Source organism: Saccopteryx leptura, chromosome 2, assembly GCF_036850995.1.
Source record: "Saccopteryx leptura isolate mSacLep1 chromosome 2, mSacLep1_pri_phased_curated, whole genome shotgun sequence".
In the NCBI taxonomy this organism is placed as follows: domain Eukaryota; kingdom Metazoa; phylum Chordata; class Mammalia; order Chiroptera; family Emballonuridae; genus Saccopteryx; species Saccopteryx leptura.
In genome coordinates this window covers 318,743,804-318,760,196 of record NC_089504.1, presented here as the reverse complement: position 1 = coordinate 318,760,196, position 16,393 = coordinate 318,743,804, and the positions used below count along the sequence as shown (strand labels likewise).

At 46.2% G+C, this 16,393-nt stretch overlaps 1 protein-coding gene across 1 annotated transcript in view; it reads right to left on the bottom strand.

Moving 5' to 3' along the window:
• The window catches only part of CNTNAP2 (contactin associated protein 2), a 1,312,105-nt gene that overhangs the window by 87,168 nt on the left and 1,208,544 nt on the right, over positions 1–16,393 (bottom strand). The window contains exons 19-20 of the mRNA XM_066362952.1: positions 9,024–9,260; positions 6,705–6,838 (exon numbers count right to left, since the gene is read on the bottom strand). Coding sequence (XP_066219049.1) covers positions 6,705–6,838; positions 9,024–9,260 — 371 coding nt within the window. The remainder of the gene's footprint in view (positions 1–6,704; positions 6,839–9,023; positions 9,261–16,393) is intronic.

Here is a 16,393-nt window from a genome sequence, read left to right as displayed (position 1 = left end):
CTATATTATAGGGCCACGACAATCAAAACAGCATGGTATTGGCAGAAAAATAGACACTCAGACCAATGGAACAGAATAGAAAGTCCAGAAATAAAACCACATATATATAGTCAAATAATTTTTGATAAAGGGGCCAACAACACACAATGGAGAAAAGAAAGCCTCTTCAATAAATGGTGCTGGGAAAACTGGAAAGCCACATGCAAAAGAATGAAATTGGACTACAGTCTCTCCCCCTGTACAAAAATTAACTCAAAATGGATCAAAGATCTAAACATAAGACCTGAAACAATTAAGTACATAGAAGAAGAAATAGCTACTCAACTCATGGACCTGGGTTTTAAAGAGCATTTTATGAATTTGACTCCACAGGCAAGAGAAGTGAAGGCAAAAATTAATGAATGGGACTACATCAGACTAAGAAGTTTTTGCTCAGCAAGAGAAACTGATAACAAAATAAACAGAAAGCCAACTAAATGGGAAATGATATTTTCAAACAACAGCTCAGATAAGGGCCTAATATCCAAAATATACAAAGAACTCATAAAACTCAACAACAAACAAACAAACAATCCAATAAAAAAATGGGAAGAGGATATGAATAGACACTTCTCCCAGGAAGAAATACAAATGGCCAACAGATATATGAAAAGATGCTCATCTTCTTTAGCTATTAGAGAAATGCAAATCAAAACGGCAATGAGATACCACCTCACACCTGTTCGATTAGCTGTCATCAGCAAGACAGGTAATAGCAAATGTTGGAGAGGCTGTGGAGAAAAAGGAACCCTCATACACTGTTGGTGGGAATGTAAAGTAGTACAACCATTATGGAAGAAAGTATGGTGGTTCCTCAAAAACTGAAAATAGAACTACCTTATGACCCAGCAATCCCTCTTCTGGGTATATATCCCAAAAACTCAGAAACATTGATACGTAAAGACACATGCAGCCCCATGTTTATTGCAGCATTGTTCACAGTGGCCAGGACATGGAAACAACCAAAAAGCCCATCAATAGATGACTGGATAAAGAAGATGTGGCACATATACACTATGGAATACTACTCAGCCATAAGAAATGATGACATCGGAACATTTACAGCAAAATGGTGGGATCTTGATAACATGATACGAAGCGAAATAAGTAAATCAGAAAAAACCAGGAACTGTATTATTCCATACGTAGGTGGGACATAATAGTGAAACTAAGAGACATTGATAAGAGTGTGGTGGTTACAGGGGGGGAGGGGGGAATGGGAGAGGGAAAGGGGGTGGGGAGGGGCACAAAGAAAACAAGATAGAAGGTGACAGAGGACAATCTGACTTTGGGTGGTAGGTATGCAACATAATTGAATGACAAGATAACCTGGACTTGTTATATTTGAATATATGTATCCTGATTTATTGATGTCACCCCATTAAAAAAAATAAAATTATTAAAAAAATAAAAAAATAAAAAAAATATCTGTAAAAAAAAAAAAAAAAAAAAAAAAAGAACATACAGCCTATTCATTTTTTTGAGAGGGAGGGAGCTTTATCCTAGGGGACCAGGCCAGCAAACCAGGAAGCCATCCCATTTCAGCAGTGGTTCTCAACCTGTGGGTCGCGACCCACAGGTTGAGAACCGCTGCATTTCAGCCCCTTGCTCCCCCCCCCCATCTTCCCACCATCCGACTCCACCCAGTCCCTTCGGAACTGTTGGGGCGGATATCCATTTTTAAGTTATGCTTGACTTTCCCAAGGAGATGTGACATCAAAACATTTCACACATACACACACAAAAAATGATTCCTGTGAAAAATATGTGTTGCAGAAATGCTGTTGCAGACACTGCTTACTGTCCTTCTCGGGCTCTCGCTCTGTGAGGAGGAGGACAGAGGATCTCAACTGTCATCACATTTAACAGAAATCTGAAGACATGGAGCAAAACGCCAAAATTCGTCACGTGTGGGTGGCGGATACATAGGTACATGGTTATGATTCTCTACGCTTTTGCGTTTTGTTGAACTCTTTTATGGTAACATCAACAACAACAGTATCACTCAGTTTCTTACTGGGCAGTGGTATCCACTTTCAAAATGTTATGACTTTCCCTCCAGACATCTCTCCATTAGGTCACATCTCCTAAGCGTGACAGACCTGGGTTCCACTGGGCGTTTGCTCCCCCTGCTTTCTAACCTTGGTCAAGATACATCACCCTTGGCGAGGACTCCATGAAAGAGGGTGTGTAACGTGCTCAGCAGACTGCCCGGGATGCTGGATAAGCATCAATGATGCGAGCTCTTACCCCACATGTGGTATTGCCTACAGGGGACCATGCTACGGGCAGCTTTCTATGCCAGCAAATACTATCCATGGCGTAAAAAGAACAAACAAACCGATAAAGTAAGAAAGATTTCAGTTCCCTAGAGGAACTGGTGTGCTTTATCCTCATGGGCTGTGTCTTTCTGCTCACAAAGAAGTTCAGAGCCAAATTTACACCTATGGGTGAGGCCTCTCGACCTGGGTAATCACGATCTATTTCCAACCTTGTCTGGGAGCCCTCCTTTTTGTGACTCACTTTAATTCTCGATTTCATTTTATGTTCCCCTATAAACCACCTCAGACCCCTTGCGCCACGCGGTTGGTATCAAAGGGAAGAAGCCAAGGGCAGCCAGAAGGAAGGAATGCAAGGAAGAAAGGACTTGTAAGACAAGACTTTGAAACCGTTCACTGGAATGTTCAGCTCCTGGATTCGTGCTAATTGGCATGCTTTTTCATCGTACACAGTACTTTTTCCAGGGGCTCTCTGCCTGCCCGGGGTTTGCATTACATTTTGACTGGCAGTAAGCCGTTAGCTATTATCCCCGGTGCCACTGTGAGTTTTCGTAAATGACGCCACTTGAGGGTTGTCATGGGTTCTGGTTCACTTGGGGGCCTGACAATTCCTGGAGACAGTTCGTCATTATCTATGTGCCAATTGGACACTTTGTTTTTTGGAAGCAAATGTTTCATCCAAGGTCAATTTCCCTCAAGTGCTCAGCACCATTTAGACAGTGTGTGCTCGGGGAATGCAAATTAACTTAATGTAGCTTTGGCCAACACCCTGCTAGGGAAGTAAACCTGCTTAAAAACAACACATCATAAACACTGGTAAACACCATCTAAATTATATATACGACGTTTGAGTCTATATAATGCATAAAATTTCACCTTAATGCCAAAGGCATTATTCTATTGTACTATAAAAATGCATCTTTGAATTAGCCTTCTATTCTTTGCTTAAAAGTACATTTTAATTTGACATTATTTAAATACCTGTGTCATGACGTTTCATTATAATTGGGGGACATCAGCATAGGTTGAGGATATGTAAATAAGAGATATGTGTGTTTCATATTTTTGTTCGATTATAAAAATGCAACATATGCTTCTAGCAGAAAATGAGGAACTACAGAAAACTCTAGAGGAAATTAAACTATTTGTAATCCCTTCATGCAGAAACAACTAGAATTAACATGGTCATGCCGTTTCTCTCCATACATTCTTGAGGTGGTAGAAGTTCTCAAGATGAAACTGTAGCTTGTTTCAGGGAGGAAGGAAAAAGTAGAGGTTTTTTTAGAGTTCTAAAGGCACTTTGAGAACGACATCCATGCTCTGCAAGGCCTCCTTGCCCAAAATAAAGGAGGGCAGGAGTCAGCCTGACCTACTTGTCCATAGAAGGAGCCTATCTCGGTGCCTTCTGAGCCAGATCGGAGAGGCTGGCCCCAGAAAGACAGGGCTGGCCCCCAGACCACGAAGTCTCTCCTGGCTGAATTCCAGTGAGTCTGGCTTTCTGAGCAACTTTGGGAATCTCGGTGCAGTTGTGTCACTTTGTCAGAAGGAGCAAGGGCCGGGGCTTTCCAACACCCTAGGGTGTGGCTCCTACAGAATTCATTCCACACCATTCAGAGAACTTCCCCTCCTTCCCTGACCTCAAAGCACCCGACAGCCCATGTCTTTGTGGCCATTGTTTCCTCGCTCTGGATCTGCGGTCCTGTCCTCGTGGGGGGTACCCCAGCTCCCCATCCTAATTATGAGCTTCGATCAGGGGCCAGCTGTCATTGTCCCTGCAAAAGGGTGAGCACAAGCTCCAACCCTGGGATCAAAAAATGGGAACCAAGAAACTAGGACCTTTCTCTGGTAACAAAACCGGGAAGATGTGAGCCTAGTGTTCCTCAGTGTCTGCGTCCCAGAAAACGGGGAAGATCAGATGGAGGCCACAGTGAGAGGTGTTAATCTCATCCTCACAGAGAGTGTGGCCAAGCACAGATGATAGAGGGAGGGAGGGAAAGAATGAGAAAGTGAGAGAGAATGAGAGAGAGAGAGATATGGAGCCTCAATAACATTCTAGTCTTAGTTTTGATCCTCCTGGTCCCCTGGATTCTCTTCTAAAATTTTGGTTTTCCCTTTCTTAGATTCTACAACCTACTCCAGAAATTCTTCCCACCAGTGAATTCCTAACTGGCCTTTTGTTACTGGCAATTAAGAGAGCCCTGAGCGACAGAACCAGCCTCTCCCAGACCCTGCCTCGGTGCCCCGGGCTCCCTGCTGTCTGTCTTCCCCACCATCTGGATTTCTCTGGCTTTCCGGGCCTTCAGCCCCAAGTTCTTAAAATAGCCCCTCCCTCTCTGGTGCCGGGTGACAGGCAGCAGCTATGATTAAGCTGATATTTGTCTTTGAAGAGCTGCTGGTTAGTTACAAAGAGTCCCCAGTTAATGGAATGTGCCAGAAGGGAGGCCTTCCTAATCTACCCTTCCTCCCAACTCTCATTTCGGGAACTATATTCAGAACTGGAATCATCTAGCCTGGCACCTCCACCCTCTCACCCACCGTGCGTCTTCGCATGGGGTTCCACAACCCACGGCCAGGCCGGGTCCTCATTAACAAGGCGTTCTCTTGGAGAAAGCCAGGGTTATCCTCGCACGCGTCCACATCCAGGGCAGCAGCAGGTCTCCGTGGTGATACTGTCTTTAAAGCCAATTACTGAGCTCCTTTTATCCTTTTAATGTTATTTTGCAACTATACAATGGTACAATAAGCCCCTTACTTCCCAAAAGAGGTGACGGATGGCACGGTTTAAAAATGGAAGAAGGCCTCTTATCGAAAGCCAATAAAGACAACGTTGATGAAATGGTAGCGACCATGAGTTACAGTGAAAGGTGGGCTCAGTTCCCTCGGTTAAACAATTCACAGGCCGGCCTGTGCCAGCGCTCAGCGAGGCACCCGGACGCTGCTCACCGCTGTGAAGTCGCTTTATTCACACCACACTTGGTGGCACAATAAGCTGCAACTTCACGTTGTAATTTCCCCAGGAAAGACCTCTCCTTAGAAATACCCTCGACCGCTAACAGCCACATGTAGACGTCATATCAAGCTACGGATGTGACACCGCCCGGCGCTCGGTAAGAGATGGGGCTCATGCTTTTGTCTACAGCCCGCACCTCACCGCCCCGCACCGCCCCCACGTGCACGGCCGCGCGCCTGCGTGAGGTCTGCGCGCCTGCGTGAGGTCTGCGAGGTTGCTGAGTCCCCGCCAACTGGCACTCGGCTCCACCGACAGAGCAGCGTCCCCGGCCCTTCCTGCTGACAGCTATCTGTTCCGAAGGCCTTCTAGAAAGTGCCGTAACAGTTCCCAGCCTTGATCTCTTGGCTCAGTGCCCGGGGAGACCTCCCTGCGCTATGTTTTATTCATGGCGTCTCCCGGCTGGTTCCCGCACTGTAAAACTCTGTGGGAGGGGTAGGGACGATTGATAAACCCGAAATAAAATTTGAGCCTTGTAATAAAACCATCCCTTTGTGTGCCAAGAACCTAGAACCGGCGTCTGAGATTCGGAGAGGGGGAGGGAGAAGGTCTAATTTTTTTTTTTTTTTTTACAGAGACAGAGAGAGTCAGAGAGAGGGATAGATAGGGACAAACAGGAACAGAGAGAGATATGAAGCATCTATCATCAGTTTTTCGTTACGCCACCTTATTTGTTCATTGATTGCCTTCTCATATGTGCCTTGACTGCAGGCCTTCAGCAGACCAAGTAATCCCTTGTTCAAGCCAGCGACCTTGGGTCCAAGCTGGTGAGCTTTGCTCAAACCAGATGAGCCCGCATTCAAGCTGGTGACCTCGGGGTTTCAAACCTGGGTCCTCCACATCCCAGTCCGATGCTCTATCCACTGCGCCACCACCTGGTCAGGCGAAGGCCTATGTTTTGAAGATTTTTTTTTAAAAGGCAAAGCATCCATCGAGATGGAAAAAAATATATAGCTATTCATCTCATGGGGGAACAGTGAAAGAAACAGGTCAGTGGAACCAGTGTAAGTAACCTTGGCTGGGAAAGGCGGTAAGCTTCAGCCACCTGGGAGCCTGGAGCAGAAAGGTGGCACCATGGAGACAAACAGACGGACAGCTGTCTGGCCACAGCGGAAAAACTGCAAAGGAAACAGCGAGCCAACATACACTTCTCCCTATGGAACGTCAGCACTGTCCACTCCGTTGTCGCCTTTGCTGGAGGGACTGTGGACCTTCCCACCTCACTGGTCAGGATTTGCAGGACAGAGTACAAGCAAGCATTTCTTCCGTCTGCCCCACCTCCAGAACAAAGCCGAATAAAACCAATGGCCGCGCAGTAGAGAGGAGAGAGGTCATGGCACTGCGTCATATACCACCGACATGGATGCACACGGGGATACCTTGAGCACTATGGTCTTCTCGTGACGGCTGATGTTCACGCTGTGCGGCTGCCCGTTGGCCACGTTCCTGTGGTCCACGTCGATATGAAATGGCTCTCTGGTGCCTCCCAGGTTGTACCGGATCTGCAAGCTCCCTGCACAAGGGGATGGGGAAGAAACAGTACTTTCTCGGTTTTAGGTTTCACTTTAACAGAACTTCTCCCACCCTCTGACACTTAGTTTCCATGAAACCCTGCTCCCTCCTCTGACGCCCATTGACACTGGTGCCATTCTGGATTCTGATCCACGAGCTCCGAGGCGCAACAACCCACAAAGGTTAACAGCGCGAGGCACCCACGTGTTTACGGTCTACCAAAGGTGAGCCACCGGGGACCGTTAGCTCCGAGTTGCAGTAGCAGGTGGAGTCAATGATCCAAGTTGGGAGTGGGCCTGGGAAGGCATGACAGGGGACCATGGAGACGCCCGTGGGCCCCACAAAACATGCTGGGAAGTAAACAATGAACACAGGACTCAGGGACGGTCTCACAGCATCTGCCAAAGGGTGCCCTTTGGCATACGAAAGAATCATGAGCGTGTACTGGTAAAAATAAACATACTTTATAAAAGACAAACACGGGATTTAGGGTGGCTTCCCTGAGACTAAGGAAGCTCAGAAATGACTTTCATTGGAGGTTAGAGATTACTTCAATTCAAATGCAGAACAAAGGGAAAGATGGGCGCTCCAGGCCCCCAGTGCCTGGTTGCCTCTGTTACAGGTCACTTTGCCTCAACAGATTACTCCTTTCCACCCCCTTCTTGCTTCTTCCCGGCAATGACAATCAACACTCAAAAACTCAGGGGATATCTAGATCCTGCTTTTAATTAGGCTGCACAGCAAATACAGCTGTTATGTCTTAGTTATGATTTTTAAAAATATTTTTTTTATTTATTCTAGAGAAGAGAGAAAGAGCAAGAGAGAGAGAAAGGGGAGGGGGAGGGTGGAGAAGCAGGTGGGGACCTCTCCTGTACAATTTCTGCTTGGAAATTGAACCCAGGACATCTACACGCCGGGTCAATACTCTACTGCTGAGTCAACCGGCCAGGGTCAGGAATATTACTCTTAATGGATATAAAATATTGCATAAAATGGTGACTCCTTCTCTCACTCATTGTACAGGGTGGAGCTGTCAGCCTTCTCCAGCCCCTATAAATAACACCACGATAAACACCTTCATGTCCAACCTCTGTCTGATTTTTTGGCTAATTGCTTTAGGAATAATTTAAAAAGGGAAAGTGCTAGGGGACACGTATTTTCCTGTCTTTTTTTTTTTTTTAACCTACTGTGCACTGCCCAAAAAAAGTTTAAGAATTTACTATTTTTTAAAACTTAAGCAGAATTGGGTTGATAGTAATAACAATTCTTGGTCCCCATGGGAGAAGCCCTTGACCTTTCAGATGCTACAACCTGCAGCAGCTGTCAGAGAAGGCTGCAGCGCTGAAACACCGAGGAGCAGGCTGGTGTGAGGGAGACTCCACACTGCCGGCCACTCAAGCTCTCCGGGAAAGGAGTTGGAGAGATTTGCTCCTTGGTACACCCAAAGTAGTTGCGTTCGTAAGAAAAAGTGATCTGAAAACTCTAAGTGTCTCAGAAGTCAAGTTCACATGCATTAGGAATGTTTCTACTTCTCTCACAAGGTCCTCAGGCCATTCCTACATTGCCACCAGCATGCCCACTGTAGTCACCATGTCTGAACCTCTCTGGCTCAATGCATAGTTAGAGATCAAGGTGGTTCCCATATTACGTGTGTAAACAGACCCCTGCTTGAAAGCAACCTTGATATCGGAGATGTATTTTATGAATGTAAAAATTTGAGGGTTGAGGAATGCAAATGTCTCTGGCTTTCTTATTTCTATTGGATATTCACATGTTCTGTAGGAACCTACTGATCATTGTCATCAATTGGGATAACTTATTGATTTATGTAAAATTAACTTCACCACTTCAAAGTTCACCTCTACTTAGTATAGTAGTGAATGTATTTATTTGTTAGGAACAAAAAAAAAATCATGGTACATAGGAAGCCATCTCATATCAGGTAATATGGTTCTTGTAAGGAATGCAACATGCTTTAGCAACATTACTGCTATAACATGTTGCTATAAAGCCTGCTACAGACCAGTTGTTTTGTGGGTTCTCAAATAAGGAAATGGGGTCCAAAGATGTTAAATGACTTGCTTAACTTCCTGTGAGGATAAAAAGGACAAGCTCAGAACAATCCGGAACCTTACTAGACCATTCTGTCCACACAATTTTCAGTGGCCAGGCGTCCCTGTCCTTACCAGTGGGTTTGACGAGGACCACCAAGAAGTCAGTGGTGAGGGAGCTGACGTAGAGGAGGATGCAGGGCGCCTTGGACGTGCTGAAGCTGAACTGAACCTCCTCGTGGTCCAGGTCCGGCAGGGGGTTCTGCGGATCCGGCGAGCTCTCCGACCTGCTGCCCGATTCCTTGCCGCTGGTCCCGGTTGTCTGGAAGTTATACCGGAGCCACATCCCTTCTTCAAAAAATGCACCAACGTCTGTTGAGAAGAAAAGGAAAAAGAAAATTGAAAAAAATAAATGAGAACTCGTGTTGGCTGTTAGTTCTGGAGTGGCCTCTATGGCAGGTCACCGAGAACAGACTCTGGTTCCGGGAAGGAAGTCGGGTTGGGTGAACGTCTAGGCAGACGGATGTTATTCCATCAACACAGATACACCATCAATAAAAAAATCATGTGACAAGGTGGTGATCCATAAATTTAAAATATAATAGTAAAATTAAGAAACGTCAGTCCTGCCGGAAAAAAAACTTCACGGTTAGCAGTCAGACCAAATAACCAATGTAGGTTGAAGAGCTACATTACAATGAGGGCAGTGTTTTAATATAAACCACCACCTGAAGGCGCTCTTGGGTGTCCTTATTGAGAAGGTTTTGCTTTGGACAGTCCTTCACACAAGGAAGCCCCCCAACCTGTCCCAGACCCCAAATCCCTGGAGGTTTGTGTCCTGCGTTTAAAATCACAAGGCGTGAAGTTAGAATTGGATTCAAACTTGGCACTGCCAATTCAACGGCTATGTTGGCCTCAGGGGAAGCCACCTGACCAGCTTCTCTCAGCCTTGGGATTTTAGCTGGGAAAGGTAGATGAGGAGAGCGAAAACAACAAAAGATAATTGGAAGTTATTAGCATATAATAAATAGTGGCTATTATTCTTATGAAATTAGGAGAGAGGTCACGAACCCCCCAGCAGTCTCTCCCGCAGCCTCATCATTGCTAACCTGGTTGTCAATCATTTCCTGGCAGACCAGCCCCTGCAGTAGTTTCTCCTGCTGTGTGCTCTCCAGCGCGCTACTCCGGAGTCACCTCCCGCCTGGCTAGGAAGCACGGAGGTGCCCTTAGGCACTCTACCTGCACCTTTCTGACAGCATTTCCTCAAACAACTTTGCCACGGAATCTGTTCTTCTCACCCCACCAAATCAACAGCATGCAAAATGCATTGTTATTTCATTTTTTTGTGGAACACTGCTCTCCATTACAATCCACAGGAGGGGCACCTGTGAAAGGATTCCTCCATCTTGGAATTCTGAAGTTCACTCTCGTCTAAAGAAATCTGGCAGAGTCAGCACGGCACACAGACTCAGGGTCAGGAGTCAGATTCCTGCGGGTGAATCTTGGCCGTGATACTAACCCCGTGTGTTGACTTGGTCCAGGGACTTAAATTCTCTAAGCCTCAGTTTCCTTCCCTGAAAAATGGGGCCACATGGGTTGATGTGAGGATTAAGTAATGTATAGCACTGAGCCTAGTGTCTAGATGTATGCTGAACATTCAATAAAGATCAGGTAGTTACCTTACAAAGACAGTTTTCCATGCTTTACTGAGGGCCACAGATGCTACCCTGGACCTCACCTGAGGCCACCACCTACATGCAGTCCTCCAGTAGGTCACCCTGGTACTGTAAGAGTCGATCATGTGCCGCTTCTCACTGAGTTGTGTGAAAAGAGTTCAATTCACTACAGGCTTCCTGGGGAAAAGAGTTCAATTTACTACAGGCTTCCTGGGGAAAAGAGTTCAATTCACTATAGGCTCAAGTACAGACAGCTATGTCCTCCTAAGCCTTTCCACCTAGAACTCTTACAAACATGTGCATATGTGGATGCATATGTGTATGTGTGCATGCATGAGTATATTGTGCACATGTGTGCACGCATGTGCGTGTATGTATGTACTGTGTGCATGTGTGTGCATGCATGAGTATATTGTATGCAGATGTGCATGCATATATGTGCATGTGCATGCATATGTGTCTGTGCATGTGTGTATGTATGTGTACATATGGGAAGGTGTCCAAATAAGAGGGGTACTACTGGCATTTAGTGAGCAGGGGTTGATATCTTCCAAAGCGTGGGACTTTCATGTCCAATTAAGAATCGTCCTGCTCAGAAATGGAAGTGTCCTTGTAGGCAAACACAGGATTAAACACACACAACCCACCAAGTCGCTGCATGTGCTGGACGGTGAAGGTGCGTGGAATGCATCACTGCCCTTGAGCTTCCTGTCCAGCGGTGGGTGTGGGAGGAGACGCACTAGCCACCCGAACACATGGCGAGACGGTTGTGAGTGCCTGGGGAGTACTCTGTGGTTTTCTCTGCAGGCTGTGTGGTAAGACCCCCATCGTGCTGCCTAGCAGATCCTGAGCTGGCTTTTCCACCTCCAGTGTCTGTTGCGTGCCGGCTGTGTGCCAGGCTCGGTGCTGGGCACCGAGGGTACAGTCCTTGCTCTCAATGAGCTCTCGAGATGCTTTAGACTAAGAGGCATTGTCAGAAGGCTGTGTGGTGAGTGCAGGATCCTGTGTATGTGCCGGGGACCCTGCCACACCAGGGCCACCAGCCTGGTCTCCGAGGCCCTAGAAAGGCTTCCTGGGGAAGAGACATTGGAACCAGGGTGGCTAATTAAAGGTAGAGACAAGGACTAACTTTCCAGCTGAGGAAGCAGCATGCAAATACACCTGAGGCCGGGTTGCAGGCTCCCGGGCGATGCTTGTGCACACGTGTGTGACATCCCTGAGGTGCAGCTGAGGTGGGGCTGTGGGCCTGGTGCAGCGGGGAGCTCAGCGGGCCTGCCGACGGGGAAACAGCACGTGCTTCCCGGCTCAACTGGCGACCACCAAGGTGGATCGTGAAGGGACATTCAGAAAGCTAAGGATTTTCGATACACAAACCAAAAACATGCCACAGAGAATACTCCGGGTGGATTTTAGAGGCATCATTAACAAGCTTTATGGATTCATGGAGAAAGGTCATGGCATGCTTAAAAGCTTTACTCTGAGACCACGTCATAAACCGACTGTTAGACCAGGGTCTGGCGGTGCTGTGAACCACTGACGGCTCGAAGTGGCAGATCTGTAGCTGTTATTTCTTGGTTTTGGATCGTTTTCGGCAAATGCCAGATCAGGGTCACTGTAATATCATTTAGGACGGTAATATCCCCATCCCTTCTGAATGAATACCAGAATAACACTAATTAAACAAGCCCCTAAATAACATCTTTTCCCTAATTAAATGGTCAAAAGTATTGATTTGGAATCGTTGATTTAAGGTTTTTATACAGAAATGAGACAGCTTAGGTTTTATGATACTCATTTTCAGATAGAAAAATGATACATTTCATTCAGGTGTAGTTATTTTAAGATGAATTATGATTCCATTCCACGATGTGTTATGGAAGAGATGTGTTGAGTTATATCACATTTCTCAAAATTTTGAAATACATTATGCCGTCTGTAGACTTAGGGTCATGAAGGTGACAGGAACTTTGGGGCAGACAAGTGTTCCTGTCTTAACCGTTCTTGGTCCTCAAAACGGATCCTGTGCAAACTATCCCCAACTGGGGAAAAAAGTTTGAAAATGTTCAAAATAAAAATCCACAAACCACACGTCCCAGCATAACACCATAAAGACAATTTTCTCCTTGTCGTCCCCAATCTCTGATGTTTTTGGTGGAAAACCAGACATCCAGCCGGAACTTACCCCCGTGGTGAGACTGTTCCCCCTCTCCTCCCAGTTCAATAATTCCATTCCTTTTCACTTAGAACTTCTTTTGCAACGGGTATATATATTTAAATCAACATGATTCTTCTGGATCTCTAATGTTCCCCAGGAGGACCCACGACTGAAATTCCCCAACTTGCAAATGGGCTCTTTCCCAAAAGCTTATTTTAAACTCAGTAACTTGCAATTTGAAAATATTTCCCCATAGAAAAATGACGCTTCTTCAAGTGATGGTTAGTTTGCCAGGAGCGTCTACAAATCTGGAATCACCCTGGAATGGGTCATAAAAGGTAATTGAAGAGTGCCATTGGGTATTAGTAATTAAAACAGTGACAGCAAACACAACAAAAAGGTTAGGGTTTATTTTGGATATGAGAACTCCAGGGACCTCTGTTCCCACAAGGACTTCATCTCACACATTCAGTGGTATGCTCATCAACGTTAAACTGCTGGCTCTTGAGTGGGGAAAAGCCCTGATTTGTAGCATTGGCCTATTCCAATGGTGTAAACACACCTTGGCTTATTCCAAGTTGCCATGACACCACTAAATGTGGAGTGGAGAAGGGATGTTCACAGCTGGTCTCCCAGGTTGTGAACTGACTCCAGCACACACTCCTATACTCACCAGCCTCCGACCCAGTCATGCACACAAACCGTATTTATTGAGCCCCACATTGTGGCAGCTGTCTTAGTCAGCGTGGGCTGCTATCCTAAAGCACCATAACTGGGTGGCTCAAACAACAGAAATGTCTTCTCCCAGTTCTGCTGGCTGTAAGTCCAAAGTCCAGGTGGCAGCTGATTCTGTTCCTGGTGAGGGCTCTCTCTCTTCCTGGCTTGCAGACAGCTGGCTTCTTGCTGTGTGCTCACATGGCAGAAAGACACACAGAGAGAGCTAGCTCTCTGGTCTCTTCTTATCAGGGCACTAATCTCCTCACGAGGGCCCCACCCTTGTGACTTCATAGAAGCCCAATTACTTCCCAAAGCCTCATCTGTAAATGCCGTCACACTGGGGTTCAGGGCTTTGGATTTGGGGAGGGCACACACATTCAGCCCCTAACAACAGACTTTCTTCTCTTTATCTTCTGTTGTACACCGATGCTTTCACATCTGCTTACTCCCCTCTGCCTTCCAAAGCTCTCCTCCACCTTGTCCCAGCCATCCCACATCCTGAAACTTCTGTGTAGCTTCCACAGGGTCCTTAAACATTTTCACAGCCGAACCCCATCACCCAGAATACTATATACCTCTCATTAATTGCTTTTTAATTTATCACTTAGTAAAAAGAAGTTAAGTAAATTTTACAGAGTGCTGCTCCTAGCGACCGTGGACCTCACGTCCACACAGGCAGCCCGAGTCTGCATCAGGCCCCGCTCCTCCAAGGCCTGTCTGCAAGGCCCAGCTCTGTTTAAACGCATTTCCCATTTGGACCCCCCCAGGCCCTGTTCGCCTGAAATACAATGTTTCTCTCCTGGCCTTACTTGGCAAAAATCTGCTTTTTTTGTCCTCAAGTGTATCATGCTGATTTTCCTTCTAAATTTTTCTTTTTATTCTGTTGCTTTGATGTTTTCTTCAATTTACTGTAATCATTTTGGACTAACGACATTAGACCTGGGACAGGTTAATGTTCTCTCTGCTTGTTCCATGTCCCCAGGTGAACGCGTGGCGGCTGTAGCCACACTCCCACCAGGCTCTCTAAAAGGCCAGGTGACTTCCAGGTCAGTTTCTATGTAATAAATTTCAAGTGTCTGAGTCTGCACAACAGAGAAGAAATCCCAAAGAAAAATCTGTCGAGTTTAGCCTGGACACCACGTGCCACCCAGGAGACTGAAATGTAACGTATATTACTTTTCAACACGTCAGTGAGCTCTATGGACTATGAGTTGACAGTGTTCAAGGTGGAGCAGGGGTAGAGGGTTTCTCACTTGGAGTTTAAGAGTCAGGGGCACTGAACAACTTTCCTAGAATCTTAAACAGGAAGGTAGGTCGTTTGCATCCAGAATTCCAGGGTCTTGCTCCTCCTGCAACTGTGCTAATAACTAGCGTGACGACATGTGTGGAAGTCAGCAGGTTAGGATGCTTCAGGGAGAGCAAATGAAATAAGGACATCGTTGCGACAAACTGTTGCAACGGATACGTCCAGCAGCAGGATACGTCCGGATAGGAAGGTAAGGGATTAACATGGTGTTTGTGGAGGGCAGGGATCAAAATATAAATACATGCGTGTTCGTCCTGCCTTAACCATCAACTCAGCTGTACGGCCCTGGCCAGGCAAGTCATTCAGTTGCTACGGGCTTTAAATCATTCTCACCTTAGAGAAACCCTTTCCTTGAACTTGCGTCTTCCTCTGGCTAGCCTCCAGTCTTTCCATGTCATCTTTAATGTGTTTACTAAGTGTCTTCTACATAGAAAGCCATGAAGCTATTAGAGATTTCACAGGGAGTTCATGGTATTTAAGTTAATCAACAAAGGAGAATGGGATTTAACTGAGACTGGAGGTAGCAGAAGTGTCTTAAGAAGAGAAGGAAGCACGTGCAAAGGCCCTGAGGCAGGAGGGAATGTTGAGGGTCAATGCAGAGAAAGTCAAGATGGCTAAAATTCAGGGCAGAGTGGCAGGAAGTGAGGCTCACTGACATATGACGAGTGACATTTTCAGATTCTGCAGCCAGATTCCCTGGGCGTCTGAACCCCAGTTGTGCAACTTACAAGCTTGGTGACCTTGGGGAAGTTACATCCCCTCTGTGTCTGGATGTCCTCTATAAAAATGGAGACAATCACATCTATCTCCTTAGGTTGAAATGAGAATGAAATGAGTTCATGTTTGTTAAGTTCTTGGAAAGAGTCTGGCACAAAGTCAATGGCACCGTACAATATTTCTCAAATAAAGAAAATGTTGGTTAAAAAGAATAAAATAAAAGGCAGGAGTCACCCCGAGCTCCCGTTTCCATTGTCTCATAAATTGCCTCTTGAATCTGTTCTCTCCTTTGCCTCTCCTTTGCAATACTTAAATTTCATCCCTGTTTAAAAAATAATTGGGATATCATTTGTGGGCAAGGGTGATGTCACTGGATATATTCTACAGAAACTGTAAATCTCATGAAATTTCAGGCAACAGTACATGCATATGCATTTTTCTGGGGAAAGGGTTAATGATTTTTGTGAGATTTCATGACCCTGCACCCAAAAGATGAAGAAATATAATAATAAAGATTAATTCACTCGTTACTCTCTGGAAAACAAGGCACCGTGCCGGATGTGGGCTCAGCCTCCAGGATGACCTGCATGGTCCCCACTACTTGGACCTGCTCTTGTCTCAGCCGTGTCTCCCTCTCCCTGCGCACGCTGCTCACGGTCCCCATGATGGGCTTACTGGCTTATCAGCGAGCCCCCCCCCCCCTTCATGCTTGGGTTCCACCTCCTGCCCTGAGTGCCGCCTGCAGCACAAAGAGCTCCTCCTAAGTGCCGTCACGGCTCTTGGGTATCCCTCGAGTCCAAGTGCAACCTTGTTTGCTTTCAACCGTCCTATGTGCCAGGTGCCTGCTGATAACGAAAGCAAACAGCACAAGGACTTGCTCCCCAAAGGAGTTCACGACTGACTGGGAGACAGAGTCAACACATCCTTAGAACAC